The sequence below is a fragment of the Talpa europaea genome, assembly GCF_964194135.1.
Source record: "Talpa europaea genome assembly, chromosome: 1".
Taxonomy (NCBI): domain Eukaryota; kingdom Metazoa; phylum Chordata; class Mammalia; order Eulipotyphla; family Talpidae; genus Talpa; species Talpa europaea.
In genome coordinates, this window is record NC_140073.1 from 22,573,880 (window position 1) to 22,588,891 (window position 15,012).

The following is a 15,012-nucleotide window of genomic DNA, read 5'->3' on the forward strand; positions in this document are numbered from 1 at the left end:
GTCTGAAAGTCTAGTTTATGAGCAAGTATCCCGATCTCCCCAATAGTCCCTTATAGATAGGTAACTGGGACTATTTCTCTCAAGAGACATGACAGAATTTTCCAAAATGAGTAGCAGTTATCAGGATTGTTTCCTTATACATTTATTTATTTTTAAGATTTTTCTCTCCTTTTTTTTTTTTTTTAAATTTTTTTTTTAAGATTTATTTATTTATTTATACAAGCACTGGGTACAGTCAGAAGCACTGGAGGGTGAGAGAATTCACCAGAGCCAGAGTGGGAAATAGAACAGGCAGAGTGATGAAATACACTGCTGAGGGGAGCAGCGGGCACGGCAGGAGAGGTCTGTCGTGCCATGTGGGACCCTCGCCAGTGGGGTGGCTGGGGATTAAACCAGCGCTGCAGAGCCTGCAGGCAGCTTCGCAGCCCAGCGCTCAACCCCTGCGCCACCAGGGGAGGCCCACTCCTTTTTTTTTTTTTTTAAAGATTTATTTACTTTTATACAAGAGCTGGGGGGTACAGGCCAGAGGCGCAGGAGGGTGAGAGGATTCACCAGAGACAGAGCAGCTAACAAAACAGGCAGACAACTGAAATACACTGTTGAGGGGAAGCAGCGGGCGCAAAAGGAGAGGTCTGTCACACCATATAGGAATCTCCCTGGCCAGCCAGGAATCAAACCCGTGCTGCAAGGCTGAGGACAGCTTCACAGTGCTGCGCTCAACCCGCTGCGCCACTGGGGAAGCCCTCCTTATACATTTAAAGGAGTTACTACACATGAACAAATATCAGAGATTAGAAAATCCAACAGTTTCATTTATGATGTAATAGAGATCCAGAAAGTGTAAGCAGTTTAGCTCAATGCCTTAAAATTAGTGGAAAAACCAGGATTAAATCTTTGTCCAGAATCTAGTCCAGCACTATAAAAGTGTTTTTCCTAGATCTGTGAGAACTGCCACTTTTGTTGTATTCTTTGAATTAATAGCTTACTGTGGTTCCAAGATCTTTTAACTATAACTGCCAATATCTTAGGTAATCCAAAAGCCTGTCTGTAGCACAATTATTACCTGAGTCTTGATACTCCATAGGAAAAATAAATTTCATATAGTAAAATACCAAAGTATTTACAAGAACAGAATAGAATTGCCAGCTTTTTATTTTGGTAAGTAAGGACGTTAAAAATAAACAATACCATCTATCATTACTTTCATTTTATGGGAGAACATTTTAACACCAAAAGTATATTAAGGATAGAATCTCAGGATAAAGGACAGTCCTTTACAATAAAAGACATTTGATGACCTTATATTGACATTTTTTGCCATAGACTAGTGAAATTTTGTCACGGATCAGTACTTGTTTGCAGACTGGTGTTGGAGAACCACTGATATATAGTATAACAAAATATTACTGTTGAACTGCTGCTGAGGACTATGCTGCATAGATATGTCAAGTGTTTTCTTGAGGAGCATTCTAATTCCACCTGTACTAAAAGGGACCATTACTCTTCATAATGGCTGCTGTTTTTCAGTGCTTTACAATCATGCTGTCATACGTCTTATTTTTTTTTAACGGTACAGTAAGAAGCATTGAAACCTAAGTTATGATAGAGAATGTTTTGTACTTTGGTTTAATTATAGTTTGTTCCAGTATAAGTATAGTTATGATGCTGTGTAGTCATGGTGCTAACAAGAATACTTAGTTTACTCCTGTAATTCATAGTATGAGCTAGGATAATTTACCTAGTTTTTAGATATTAAAGTATTAACAGAATTTTACTTTGGCTTTGCACAATAACCTTTTTTTCAGAGGCAATTTTTAGATTTGTCAATGTAGATGTAAATCATACCAAATAATTTCCTGATAGGGTACACATCCTATGAAAATGAAAATAATTACATTTTCAGTAATGGAGCATAAAAGCCTAAAAGAGTATCTGGCACATAGAGCAAAAATTAATGAGTGACTAACAGTAAATTCACTCTTTCCAAGTACAGCTATTGCTCGGTAAGGGCTTCTGGTTAGTTGAATTGAACCTACACAGTCACTTCTATCTCCCTCTGAAACTGTGATAAAAAGACATTAATCCACATGGACAAAAAAACTAGGGTGAAAAAACAATAAAAATAAAGTTTTAAGAGTGAGAACCAAATGAAAAATTAGTATTTTATTCATTAACACATGAGGGAAAGTAGAAACCCAGGTCAGAGATTCAGAAATGATCAGGAATTATAAGAATCATGTTCCTATAGAAGTAGTGTGCACAATTGAAACCCCAAACTATATAAAAAGCTATTGTACCACCAAATTATTTCTTCTGTCCTGCACATATCAACACTGCTTGTCTCCTACCTGACAGATGACTGAAGGTTTATGTTGGAGAATTTAAGAGAACATTGAGGTTGGGGAGATCCAGTGGTATCCTGGAGATAGTTTGTACCAGGGAGAGCTGGTTACTAGAGCAATTATTACTTTGTGAGCTGGTTGTTAAACCAGTGATAGCTTGAAATTGAGCATGGTGGTAGTATTTATGCTATTGGTAAATGCTGAAAATCAGGCTTATTGTTTTTTTGAGAGCTAATTCACCAGCACATATTAAGAGGATTACATTGAAAATGAATGGAAAGTCTAAATACTGAATTCTGAGATGTGCTAGTCCAGTTTCCCTATTTAGAAGGTGGTTAGCTTTATAGGTAGGAGAATATAAGATTCCTTTATGGAGGAACTAACCTGATCAAGAGAAAATACTATGCTACTTCAGTTAAGGTTCCCAGTGAATGAACTCTATCAACCTACAGTGAAGCCCACTGTTTGACAGACTATCACTAGCTTTTTAGTACTTCATGCTCAAATATGAACAGGCAGCTAAGGATCACTTGACATTTGAAGAGCACATCCAACATGAAAAACAAACAGTTTAATGAAAAATCTTGGATAAACTAAAAAATTATATAAAGATAAAATAAATTTATTAATACACAAAACAGGGATTAGGATCTATGAGAAAAAGAAACATTCTTAGAATAAAAGAGAATCCTTAAAATGTATTCTTAAAAAAAGAATATATTAGCCCATACAAAAAGTGCAACAGAAAGGTTAAGATAGTCTTTTAGAAATTAGACCCAAAAGACAAGAATATGTGAAATAGGAGGAAAAAAATAGAGGGTGAGCCCAAGAGATGAAATGAGTTTCAGAGAGAACAAAGAAAATGGAAGGAGGAGAAATGACCAGATGAAATCATACAAGAAAATGACCCAGAACTGAAGGATTTGAGTTTGCTTTGCCTAACACAAGTGTCCATCATTATGAAATTTCATACTACACTTAAAAAGAAGATCCTAAAATTATCTGTAAAAAAGGAAAGATGTAGGTCATATACAAAGGATGAAGAATAAGAATTGGCGGGCCTCCCCAGTGGCGCAGTGGTTGAACACTGGGCTGCAACGCTACTCGCAGCCTCTGCAGCACAGGCCTCCTGCGAGGATACCACATGGCACGCAGACCTCTCCTGCTGCCCGCTGCTCCCCTCAGCAGTATATTTCGTCCGTCTGCCTGTTCTGCTCCCTGCTCTGGCTCTGGTGAATTCTCTTACCCTTCCGCGCTTCTGACTGTACCCAGTGCTTGTATAAATAAATAAATAAATCTTTAAAAAAAAAAAAAAGAGTAAGAATTGGCTTCAGACTTCTTACTGGCAACATGGAAGGTAGAAGCAGCAGAGCCATCTCTTCACAAATTGGAGAAAAACATTTCCAAAGCTGAATTGAACTGTAGCCTGCCAAACAAATTGTTAAATATTGGTAAAATATTGATTTTTTTTCAGATATGTAGTGTCTCAAAAATGTATCATCTTTGCCTCCTTTATCAAGAATTAATAGAAAGTTTGCTTTACCAAGACAAAGGGATCAATTAGGAAAGAGATCTGGGAAAGAGACCCACCATAGAAGAAGGAAATCCACAGAGAAAACCTGACCTATAAAAAAGCAGACTGAAGAGCAATAGATTCAAATTGAAATGGAAGGATGGGAAATCTCCAAAAAAAAAGAAACTGAGAGAATACCTGATATAGGCAGTTTCTTCTATATAGGCGTATGGGTAGAAACAGGAAATAAATTGACATATCTAATACACTTTTTTTACAAAGATTTATTTATGCATACAAGAGCCGGGGTACAGGCCAGAGATGCAGAGGGTGAGAGAATCCACCAGAGTGGGGAACAGAACAGACAGATTGACTGAAATACACTGCTGAGGGGAGCAGTGGGCGAGACAGGAGAGGTCTGCCTCGCCATGTGGGTTTCTCCCTGTCCGGCTGGGGGTGGAACTCATGCTGCAGTAGCTGCAGATAGCTTCATAGTGCTGACACTTAACCCCTTGTGCCACCATGGAGGCCCCAGAAACCATGACTGTATGAAAAGTATTTACATTATCTTGAATTAGAGCCCATCAAAATAAATATTCATTGAATGCTCTGTAAATAAATGCATAGTTCTTTTTGAGCTAGAGGAGCATTTTCATGTTAAAATTGTAAAATATTTTTTATTAGATGTTCATATAATTTTGCATAATTATGTCTTTGCATATTTGATATTCTAGACATAATTGAGAGCTCATTAAATAAATGAATACCTGAAACCTTTAAAATGACATAGATTTATATATAATGATGTGGAAAGTGAGAAAGACAATCATTTTTTAAAAAAGCAGATTGAGGGAAAACATGATATGATATAGTCTCATTTGTATTTGAAAAGCTATGTTTTATATACTCATGCTTCTACACAATTTCTGGAAAGATACATAGGAAATTGCTAGAGTGGTTACTTCTGGGGAGAACTGGAAAACCAATAGACCAAAACTTTACCTTTCTTTCTGTATCCTTCTTGTTTCTCAGAATGTACATAGCTTTAATAATGATGAACAACTGAACTAAAAATTCCAGATATTTTAGGCATGTAGGTAAAATTCTTACTTGGATTTTCAGCGGATATTGAAAAAACCTAATAATATTGGTGGCACTGATTTAATATGCTTAAAACCTTTGTCTTAGTAAACATTTAATATTTTTACTCTTTGAAAGATTTTTGGAAGTGAGGGTAATATGTTAATTTATGAATAAGTTAATATGGTAAGTATTAAAATTCTAGCATTATTTGAAATTAAAATTGTATTTAAGGTTTTTTTAGTCAATGAATTTCTAAAATAGTGAGTTACCAAAAAAATGTTCTGTGGTAGTTAAAAATTTTTAGTAGGGTTTGGCTAGATTATGCTACATTTCATATTTCTCAGTGCTGTACTTTATATTACTTTTTCAGTACATTAAAACTTATGCAGTGAAACTGAATAATGGCAATGTTTTTATACCCTTTTATAGCCATTTCTTTTTCATAACCTCCCCCTATTTCCTGTTAACTAAACTATAAGCACCTTTCTGTTAATTTATGAAAATTATTGTTGAGATAGCACATTATCACTGATCTGTATGGCACTTTCAGCATGTTAGAAGCAAAGGTCCAAGCAACATAAAACACATCAAAATTCATTAATGTGGTATTGATTATTTTTTGGATAATTAATTTTATTGCAGACCCTTGAAAGAGATAATGAGCTGCAAAGGGAGAAGGTAAAAGAAAATGAAGAAAAGTTCCTTAATCTTCAAAATGAGCATGAGAAAGCACTGGGAACTTGGAAGAAGGAAGTAGGTTTATTAAGTAGTAAAATATTAAAATATTTTAGGTAGTTGTCAACATTTAAAATAACGATTAAATGCTAAGAAAATATTGCAAAAGTAATATAGGAATAAAGTCAGACACTTTTGCTTCTTTTGTATTTCCAAAAAGTGAATGCTTTTTAAAAACTAAATTTAATGACATTTGAATGAAAAACCACACATATACATGTGTACATGTATTTACATATATGTTTATGTTGTGTACTTATAAATGTACATGTTTGTGTATCTATATATATAGTTTGAATGACTTAGTGACAAAAGTTAATTTTTTCATATCACTATTGCATAGTATTTAGTAAATGACAGAAGTAAAGAATTACATAGGTGCTATTGTTAGCTCATCTATTTAACTTTGCTCAGCAGTTTTTTTGAGGTGTATTACTCCCTATTTAGAACATATATACATTGACTGAGTTTACGTGTTTATATTTTATGAATTGATGTGTTATAAACATGGCTTTTTCCTTAAAATGCACCTATTTATTTTACCCTAAATTTTAATTTCAATGAGGTAGATAAAATTGTGAAATATGAGGTATGAAAACTGGAAAAAATCCTTTTGTTAATTTGCAGGTCATACCTGAGGAAAAAATTCAGACTAATGAGGCCAGAATTATTAAGGAGTGACAGGAAGTTTTTTATATATATATATATTTTTAAAGATTTATTTATTTATACAAGAACTGGGGTATAGGTCAGAGGCATGGGAGGGTGAAAGAATTCACCAGAGACAGAGCGGGGAGCAAAACAGGCAGACAGACCGAAACACTGCTGAGAGGAGCAGTGGGCGAGGCAGGAGAGGTCTACTGTGCCATGTGGGTATCTCCCTGGCCGGGCCAGGAATTGAACCCTCACTGCAGAGGCTGTGTACAGCTTCACAGCATGGCAATCAACCTGCTGTGCCACCAGGGAGGTACAGGAAGTTATATTTTGAAGATAGCAAGTGTGAACTTAATTTTAAGAGGTGAGAGACAGTAAATGGTTCAAGGAGTGCGAGAAGAGGTTATCTGTGGGCCATATGCAGGTATAGTGGGAAAGATTGAGAATAGGTAGGAGAGAAAAGTTCTGTGCTAGAGCTTGAAACTAAGGGAGATAAGGGAGGATGGGGTAAGAACATGTGAAGAGTTGACCCTTAGAAAAGAGGTAACCTCACAGAGAGAGATAAAAAGATGCTTACAAACATACATCTGAAGAGGCATGTACTTATGCCTCAGTCACACAGTGTTGTAAACCAACGTTACCTTGCTAAAAAACAATACAATTGAAAAAAACAGGTAAAGGCAAGCTCCTGTCAGCTGCTATAAGGAAAATGACATGCATTTGTGTAGTTTTTAAATTGTTGAAGAAAAAAAATCTTTCATGACAAAAGGGTGATTTGTTCTCCACAGTGGAACTGTCTCATATTTGAGCTTATTATGAAAAACTGTTCCCCTCAAGAAAAAGAATTCAAATTTTATAGACAGTGAAAGACCAGTTTATAGATGTAATATTAGGCCGAAGTATCATTTTCAACTGTAGTTAGTGTTTAGTACTCTTCATCTAGTTGAGTTAAATTTGTATATTAGATTGTAATAAAAATAAAACTTTAAGATAGCAATAAAGGCATGACTTTTATAGAAATTTATCATTAAAAATAATTTTTCATTTGTAACTAGAGGTAGTATAATGTAATTGTTAAGATAACAACACTTGGGGCCTCCCTGGTGGTGCAAGGGGTTAAGACACAACCTATGAAGCTATCCCGCAGCCACTGCAGCACAAGTTCAATCTCCGGCCGGCCAGGGAGTTACCCACACGGGGCAGCAGACCTCTCCTGTCTTGCCCGCTGCTCCCCTCAGCAGTGTATTTCAGTCAGTCTGCCTGTTCTGTTCCCTGCTCTGTCTCTGGTGAATTCTCTCACCACCCACACCTCTGGCCTGTACCCCAGTTCTTGTATGCATAAATAAATAAATCTTTAAAAAAAAGCCTTTTTTAAAAAAAAAGATAACACTTGGATTTGACTTTCATATACTTGCTCATTTTGGTTAAATTTTATATTAGGTTGAAGAACTTAATAGAGAAATCATTAAGATTAAAAATGAATTTTCATCACTTAAAGAAACTCATACTAAATTACAAGAATATCACAATGAATTACGTAATCAGAAGTTTGAGGAAGAAAAGAAATTTCAGGTAAAATTCAAGCATGTTGATATAAACTGTTAAAGAAATTGATGATTTTCCTCCCTTGCTTTATAATTTTAGTTTCTCAACTTTAAAAAAATGAATATAAGCATATAATCTGTAATACATTTGATGCTTATCCCATATAGTACATGTAAATTCAAGGGTTATTTTTAATGCGTAGGTTTCTAGTTTTGTTTTAGCTTACACATTTGTTGGAAAAACTATTTTTTCTCCAATTGTACCATGATACTGTCTTTGAAAATCAGTTAACCAAGTGTCTGTGGACCCATACCAGAACTCTTTATTATGTTCCACTGATTATGTGTCTGTCTATAAGTCAATACAACATTGTCTTTATTAATAAGTGTAGCTTTCTAAGAAATCTTAAAATTGGTAGAATAAGTGCTTCAATTTTGTTATTTTTTTTTTCAAAGTTGTTTTGGCTATTCTAAGTCCTTTGCTTTCCATATAACTTTGAGAATCAGCTTGTCAATTTCTGGGAAAGAAAGGTAGAATTTTAATTTGTATTGTTTTGAAGCTATAGATTAATATGTAAATAATTGACTTCTTAATAAGATTGAGTCCTCAGATTTATGAATGTGGTCTGTCTTTACACTTATTTAGACAGTCTTTAGTATTTCTCAGAAATACTTTTTTTTCATTCTACAGATCTTGCAAATATTGTGTTAAATTTATCCTTGAATATTTCATGTTCTGGAATCCTGTTTATAAATAGTATTTTAAAAATTATTAATTTTTTTCTATTTGTTCCTTGCTGTGTATAAAAATAAATTTTTGTACTTTGAGCTTATATCCTATTATCTTTTAAAATTAACTTATTGTTATGGTAGTTTTTTGTCAAACTAGGTTTTTCTAGGTACTTAATTGTGTTGCCTGTGAATTTAAGGCAGATTTACTTACTTCTTTCTGCTCTGTGTGCATTTTACTGTTTCCTCAACTTACTACATTAGTTAGGCCCTCTAGTGCACAGTTGAATTAAAAGTTATGAGAGTGAACACACTTACCTTATTTTTCATCTAAAATGTAGAATATTTAGTCTTTTGCCATTTCATAATCATGTAGCTGTAATGTAGATTTTTTATGTTCTTTATCAGATTGAGAAAGTTTCCCTCTGTTCTTGTGAGTTTTTAATCATGAATGGGTTTTTATCATGACGAGGTGTTAAATTTTGTCAAATGCTTTTTTTTGTATCTATGGAGATTGAACCCATGCTGCAGAGACTGTAAAAACAGCTTCACAGTGCTGTGCTTAACCCTTTCTGACACCAGGGAGGCCCTAGAATCAGTATTATTTCATTTCTAAATATGAGATAGTTTTCCAGAGAAGCCATCTTAGCTTTTTCTTTGTGGGAATACTTTCAATAACAAATTCAGTATTTAGTTTTTTTAATTAGGGCTCTTCAGATTCCGTTTCTTGTATATTGGTGTGTAGAAAAGAGTTAACAAGCCTGTGAATGCTATCCTTAGAAAGGCCTGTTTGTAAGGTTGGTCCTGATGTTACAGGGCATGGTGGGGGCACCATGGAACCCCCAAACCTGCCTGCTCTAAATAGGTTCTGCCACTTGCCATATGAAGACAAAAAAGAATGTCTAGTGCATAAGACCTTCAATGGAAAGGAACTTTAATACAATTAGTGTGTAATAAAGAGAAGAGAAAGAATATAGTTAAAATAGTTTCCCCACAAAAAGCCTAAAGTTACCCATTCCCTGGTGGGTGAATGCCCAGCCAAAGTGGGTTTGCCCAAAGCAGGACTGCTGAGGCCCAAAAGCTTATCACAAGTCTAAGGTACCTTCTGGTGGGGACCCATTAGAATGTGGCAGAAGGGGCCAGCGAAGTCTGGAAGAAAAAGAGCAAAACAAAATCAAGATAAAGGCTGCCATTGTTAATCTCCCACCAGGTCTCTCTTTCAAATGTCTCCTACAATGTCCCCCAAGTCCTGGTAGAAGTTCAAGGCGAGAAGCAAGTGCAGCTTCCTCACATGTCTCCCGGCTCCATGTGCCTCCTCCAGGTCCTCCTCTTGATTTCCTTACTTCCTCAGCCAGGTCTTCTCTTGTTTCTCCTCCCTACTCAGCTCCACTCTTCCTTAGGATGGAGCAGGAAACCTGGAACCTCCCCTTTACCTGGGTACCAATCTGTTATAATACCTGAAAACTTGATTTAGGGGAAGGGTCCCATTATTTTTTAACTGATAGGAGTGGTTTACTATGCCTAAACTGTTAGTCATACAATGTGGCTTATTCTGAACATCTGCTTTCTTTCTGGAAGTCTGGAGTTTTGGAACATGCTGGGCAAAGGATGCCTGTGTGACCAGCACCTCAGAACACCTTGAGCCCTGAGTTGCTAATGAGGTTCTTTTATTACATATAATGTGATATTATATGGGTCTCCATTTTATTTAAATATGACATTATATAAAACGATCTAAAGTGATCTTGTTACAGAGTAGTATATTAAATCTAGTAAACAAAATCATATGGTTTTCAAATAGAAACTGCTAAATTGTTAAATTGAAACTTACCTGCAAAACTTGTTCAATTGTTTTATGCTTTTTAACTACTCTTACATTAGTCTTTTCCATTTTACATAGGATATTCAAGTAATAAATATTGAAAATAGTGAAATGTCGATGGAAAAATCAGAAAACACTATCATAGAGAAGTATGATTCTGGGCAAGAAATAAGGGAAGAAAATACTGTGAGTTTTTGTTTAGATACTGAAAATGGAGAAAAGGAGAAAAAGAAAGAACACCTGTTTGTAGAAGAAATTGGAGAAGGTAATCTGTGATTATTTTGATGCTTTCTAATTTGTATATTGAGCTATAAAGAATCTGCCAAAGAGCTGTGCTAGGCCATTTATGGAATTTAGGAGAATATCAATTACAGTCTTTGCTTTGAGAACTTTGTAGTGTAGGTAGGGAAACACTTAGCTTTTTACTTGCTTATGGTCCTAACAGAGCAGGCTTTCTTAGAGTTATGGTTTACGGTCAATATTTTTTGAGGAAAATACATTTCTGCCAGCCTTTCTCATCACTTATTCCTTGGCTCTTTGCATTCTGAATGGTTTATGTCTTCACTGCTTTGCTGAAAATGTTCTTTTAGTTATCATTTACCTTCTGATGACCAGACTGAAAGCATTTCTTAATTCAGATTACCCTTTCTAATCACTGAAATAGTTTACTAAATTATCCATCTTGAAAGAGTGTTGTTTAAAGATGGTACTGTTTGTTTGGAGGTGTTCAGACCTGGGCTGAACAGCCACTTGGTGGAGATGTTGCAGAGAGAATGCTCGGACTAAAAGAAGTTCTTTTTAAAAGCCCTGAACTTTGTAGTTTAGAATGTTTTATCTATGCTGGAAATTTGAAATCTATGGTTAGAATCCAGATGAATTAAAATTAATGTCTTGATTAAATATTCTATACACTTATCCAAAACTATTCCAACACTTAAAAATATTCATAAGGAAATAAAAATATTTTAGTTATCAGTCTTGAAGGAAATAGCTATCAATTTGTAGATTTAGGTAGTAATAGAAATCAGAGTATATAACCTGTTGGGATAAATTTTTATTTGATTAGCTATGTGTATATGGAATTGCAATGTGTTCCTTAAAGGAAACAGAGAAATAAAAAACCGTTTTGTAATACCCTTAACTTTCTTTTTTAAACCAAAAAATACTTTCATGAAATTAAACTTTAAAATGGGTAGAGCCAAATCTCAATATGAACATGCTAAATACATGCTCACTGTGATTAAGGAAACTTAAGATTTAGATAAAATTGGTGTCATGTTTTTGTAATAGTTGGCCAATGAAATAGTGAAGGCTAAATATGTTTTAATGAAATAAGTTACAATACTTGTCTTAAGAGAGTAAGCTTTGCTTTTTATAATATAAAATTTTACTGTTCTCATGACAGATTTGCAGCATTTGGAGAAAAGTTCCAAGAATGAACCTCATTCTGAAACTCAGAATGAAAATCAAAGTGAAATCTTGCTAAGCAAAACCCTTTGCATAGTAAGAGAAAAAGGACAAACATTCGGTGCTACTGACTCTAGTAAAGCAGTTAATACAGAAGTCAAAGACAAAGTGTGCTTTGAAAAAGATAATACATGTACAGAATTTAAATCACTAACTAATTCTTTAGTGGCAGATACATCAACAGAAACAGAAAAGACACACCTAGAAAGGACTGAAGAATTAGATCTTCATCATGCAGATGTATATCCAGAGATTGAAAATAACAGATTATTTAACAGTATCTTAAATAAGATGGATCACCATTCAAATCATAAAAATGATGTTTCTGAAGATGAACCATTTAAACAATTGAGATTGGTTATCAGGGCTCAAGAAAATACTATAGAGGAGGAAATTACAAATAGTGACCAAGCCCAAGCAGATCTGGATTCATCTCTAGATGTAAAAAACAATCTTGTTCAGTGTCAGAAATATACTTTGCAAGAGTCAGGTAATGTTATGTTAGATGACAAACTTTGTAAAATAAGAAAAATGCAACTGTTAAATATAAAAAGTGAGTGTAGCATATTGCCATTTAAACAAACTTTAGATTTTCAGCAAGTCTGTAATGATACTTCAGAGAAGCCTGAACAAATTATTCCCTGTGATACAACAGTTAACTACCCTACTTCATCTGCTGCTTTCAGTGATAATTTGGAAGCATTTAAGAATTCAGATGAAGATATTACTATTATGCCTGTGTTGGTGAAACACAACTTAAGCCTTGGGGAAGGAACTATTTGGAAAAATCAGAATGATATCCAAAACAATCAATTTAAGAACTATTTGGGATATTTAGAAAACAGTGTTTCTCATCTTGAGGTTAATAATGAGACTATATATACTTCACAAGCCAAAGATATGAAAACTGCTATTCACACAAACACTTCCACAAAATCACAGTTTTCTAATAAAGATAGTCAGATTGATGACAATCAGATGACTGAAGCCACAAAAAATGACCTCTTCCTTTTTGTTAATGTTAATGAGAGACAGCATACATCGTTAAATGATAGAGAGAGAAAAGCTTCATTAAGTGACGTTTCAGGAAAAATTTACAGTGAAGGACAGCTTGAAGAATCATGTTCATTTCACATAAAGCCATCTGGAGATTTAGTAAACAGAAGTGGAAGGTCAGCCTTTGATCTTTCAACGTCAGATAAAAAAACTGAGAAAACTCCAGTACATGTGAGTTTTTTAGACCCCAGTCCTTGGTCAAAAGTAAATCAAATGGAAAGTCAAACAGTGAGCACTTCAACTTCTAGCATTCCTTTATTGCTAAAGGAGGGAACAGTAGGTCCATCAGAAAACACAAAGATTATTTCAGTGACACTTCATAAAACTGATGATGTGGATGATGTCAGGAAGGATATTGGACCAGGTAAGAAAACAAAGCTTATTCTTTAATTTTTCTAATAATTGTATTTATACTTAGTATTTTTGGTAAAAAGTTTCCATGTAGATTGTATTTTAAAATGAGAACTGTTATATTAGTATTTTTGCCATATGTATGTGTGTGAAAGTAGGAAAGGTTTTATTGAAACACAGGTGGATTTCTTTTCACCTAAATCTGAGCCAGTATTATCATGGAGAAAGGTACAAATGCATTTTGGAAATTTACAATTTTCTTTTTATCAAAGAAACTGAAAAACCACTATAAGCCCAGGTCATTAATTTTCAATCAAGAACAACTACCTAATCTGAGTCTCTTTTTTATTTTCTAGAGCAAATGCAGTGGCGTTGTTGATAAGGCTTCTGCTAGCGTGCATGTTTTTTCCTTTTCTTTCTACATTTAAAAAATCCTTCCCTCAGAATCATATATTAGTTTCTCTTCTGTTGTCACTTCTCTCCTTCCTTAACTTTTCTATTTTTATCTGTATCTTGAGCAGCACTATGCCTGGCTTTCTTCTGTTTTGCTATCTTGAGATAAAACATTAATACACTTTGCATCCATTTTTGTCAGTATTTGAAACATGTTCAGTTGAAATCCCTTAATTATTATGTATCTATAACAATATATTCAAATGTTAAATATTTCACAATGTCTGCGTTTTGCTTTAAACATACCCCAGAATTCAAAAAAAGTGGGTGGGGAGAGTAAATGGATGAATCATCTGACTTAATGGATAAGGGTGTTATAGCTGGGTAATGGGTAGGTTGAGGTTCATACTCTTCTAAAAACATAACCATATACTAATCATACATAGGTACTGTATAAGTTAACCTGAAAATAATGATAGCGTAGGAATTATGATCATGAAGAAATGTTTGCTAATAGCAGTCTCACAGTCACAGTTGAAGTTGTTAAAAGACATTCTTAGGTTTGAAGGCAATTTCGTCTGTTTAACAATCATTTGATTTATCACAGAGCTAAGTTCTCAGAAATGTCATTTAGTTATTTCATTGTTATACAAACTTCAAAGTAATTATATAAACCTGATGGCATAGCCTACCTCACCTAGGCTGTATATAGGGACCTCCATTGTATATATTTTCCCTTGTTGACTGAAACATAGTCATGCAGCACATTTATGAATTTAGACCCTTTAAAGAATTGTAGATTACAAGGAAAAGTGCATAGCCCCCAGACTTTCCAGGCTTTTTAAATGGAATGAGAAAATTTTAAATAGAAAAAAAAGGCTTAAAAGCTAAATAAATGTATTACTTACTCGGCTGAATGAGAATGGAGGGGAAAACAGAAAACATCAAAACACTGTAAAGCCTCATTTCACAAACTGTAGTTTTTCCTAATAGAATGTATTAGTAGTGTCCATTAATTTTATTTTTATTTTATTTTTTTTTAATAGAGGCATGTTTTTTATTTATTTAGTTTGTTTTGTTTATACATGCACTGGGTACAGTCAGAAGCGCGGGAGGGTGAGAGGATTCACCAGAGCCAGAGCGGGGAGCAGAGCAGGCAGAAGGACCGAAGTACACTGCTGAGAGGAGCAGCGGGCGGCAGGAGAGGTCTGCGCGCCAGGTGGGACCCTCCTCCGGTGGCCGGGGAGCAGCCGGGGATCGAACTGGCGCTGCAGAGGCCGCAGGCAGCTTTGCAACCCAGTGCTCAACCGCTGCGCCACCTGG

General features: G+C 34.9%; 1 protein-coding gene across 1 annotated transcript in view; it reads left to right on the forward strand.

Moving 5' to 3' along the window:
- Positions 1-15,012, forward strand: part of CCDC73 (coiled-coil domain containing 73) — a gene marked incomplete at both ends in the record, with an annotated part of 105,604 nt that overhangs the window by 85,304 nt on the left and 5,288 nt on the right. The window contains 4 exons of the mRNA XM_084236667.1: positions 5,581-5,691; positions 7,768-7,899; positions 10,501-10,687; positions 11,828-13,309. Coding sequence (XP_084092793.1) covers positions 5,581-5,691; positions 7,768-7,899; positions 10,501-10,687; positions 11,828-13,309 — 1,912 coding nt within the window. The remainder of the gene's footprint in view (positions 1-5,580; positions 5,692-7,767; positions 7,900-10,500; positions 10,688-11,827; positions 13,310-15,012) is intronic.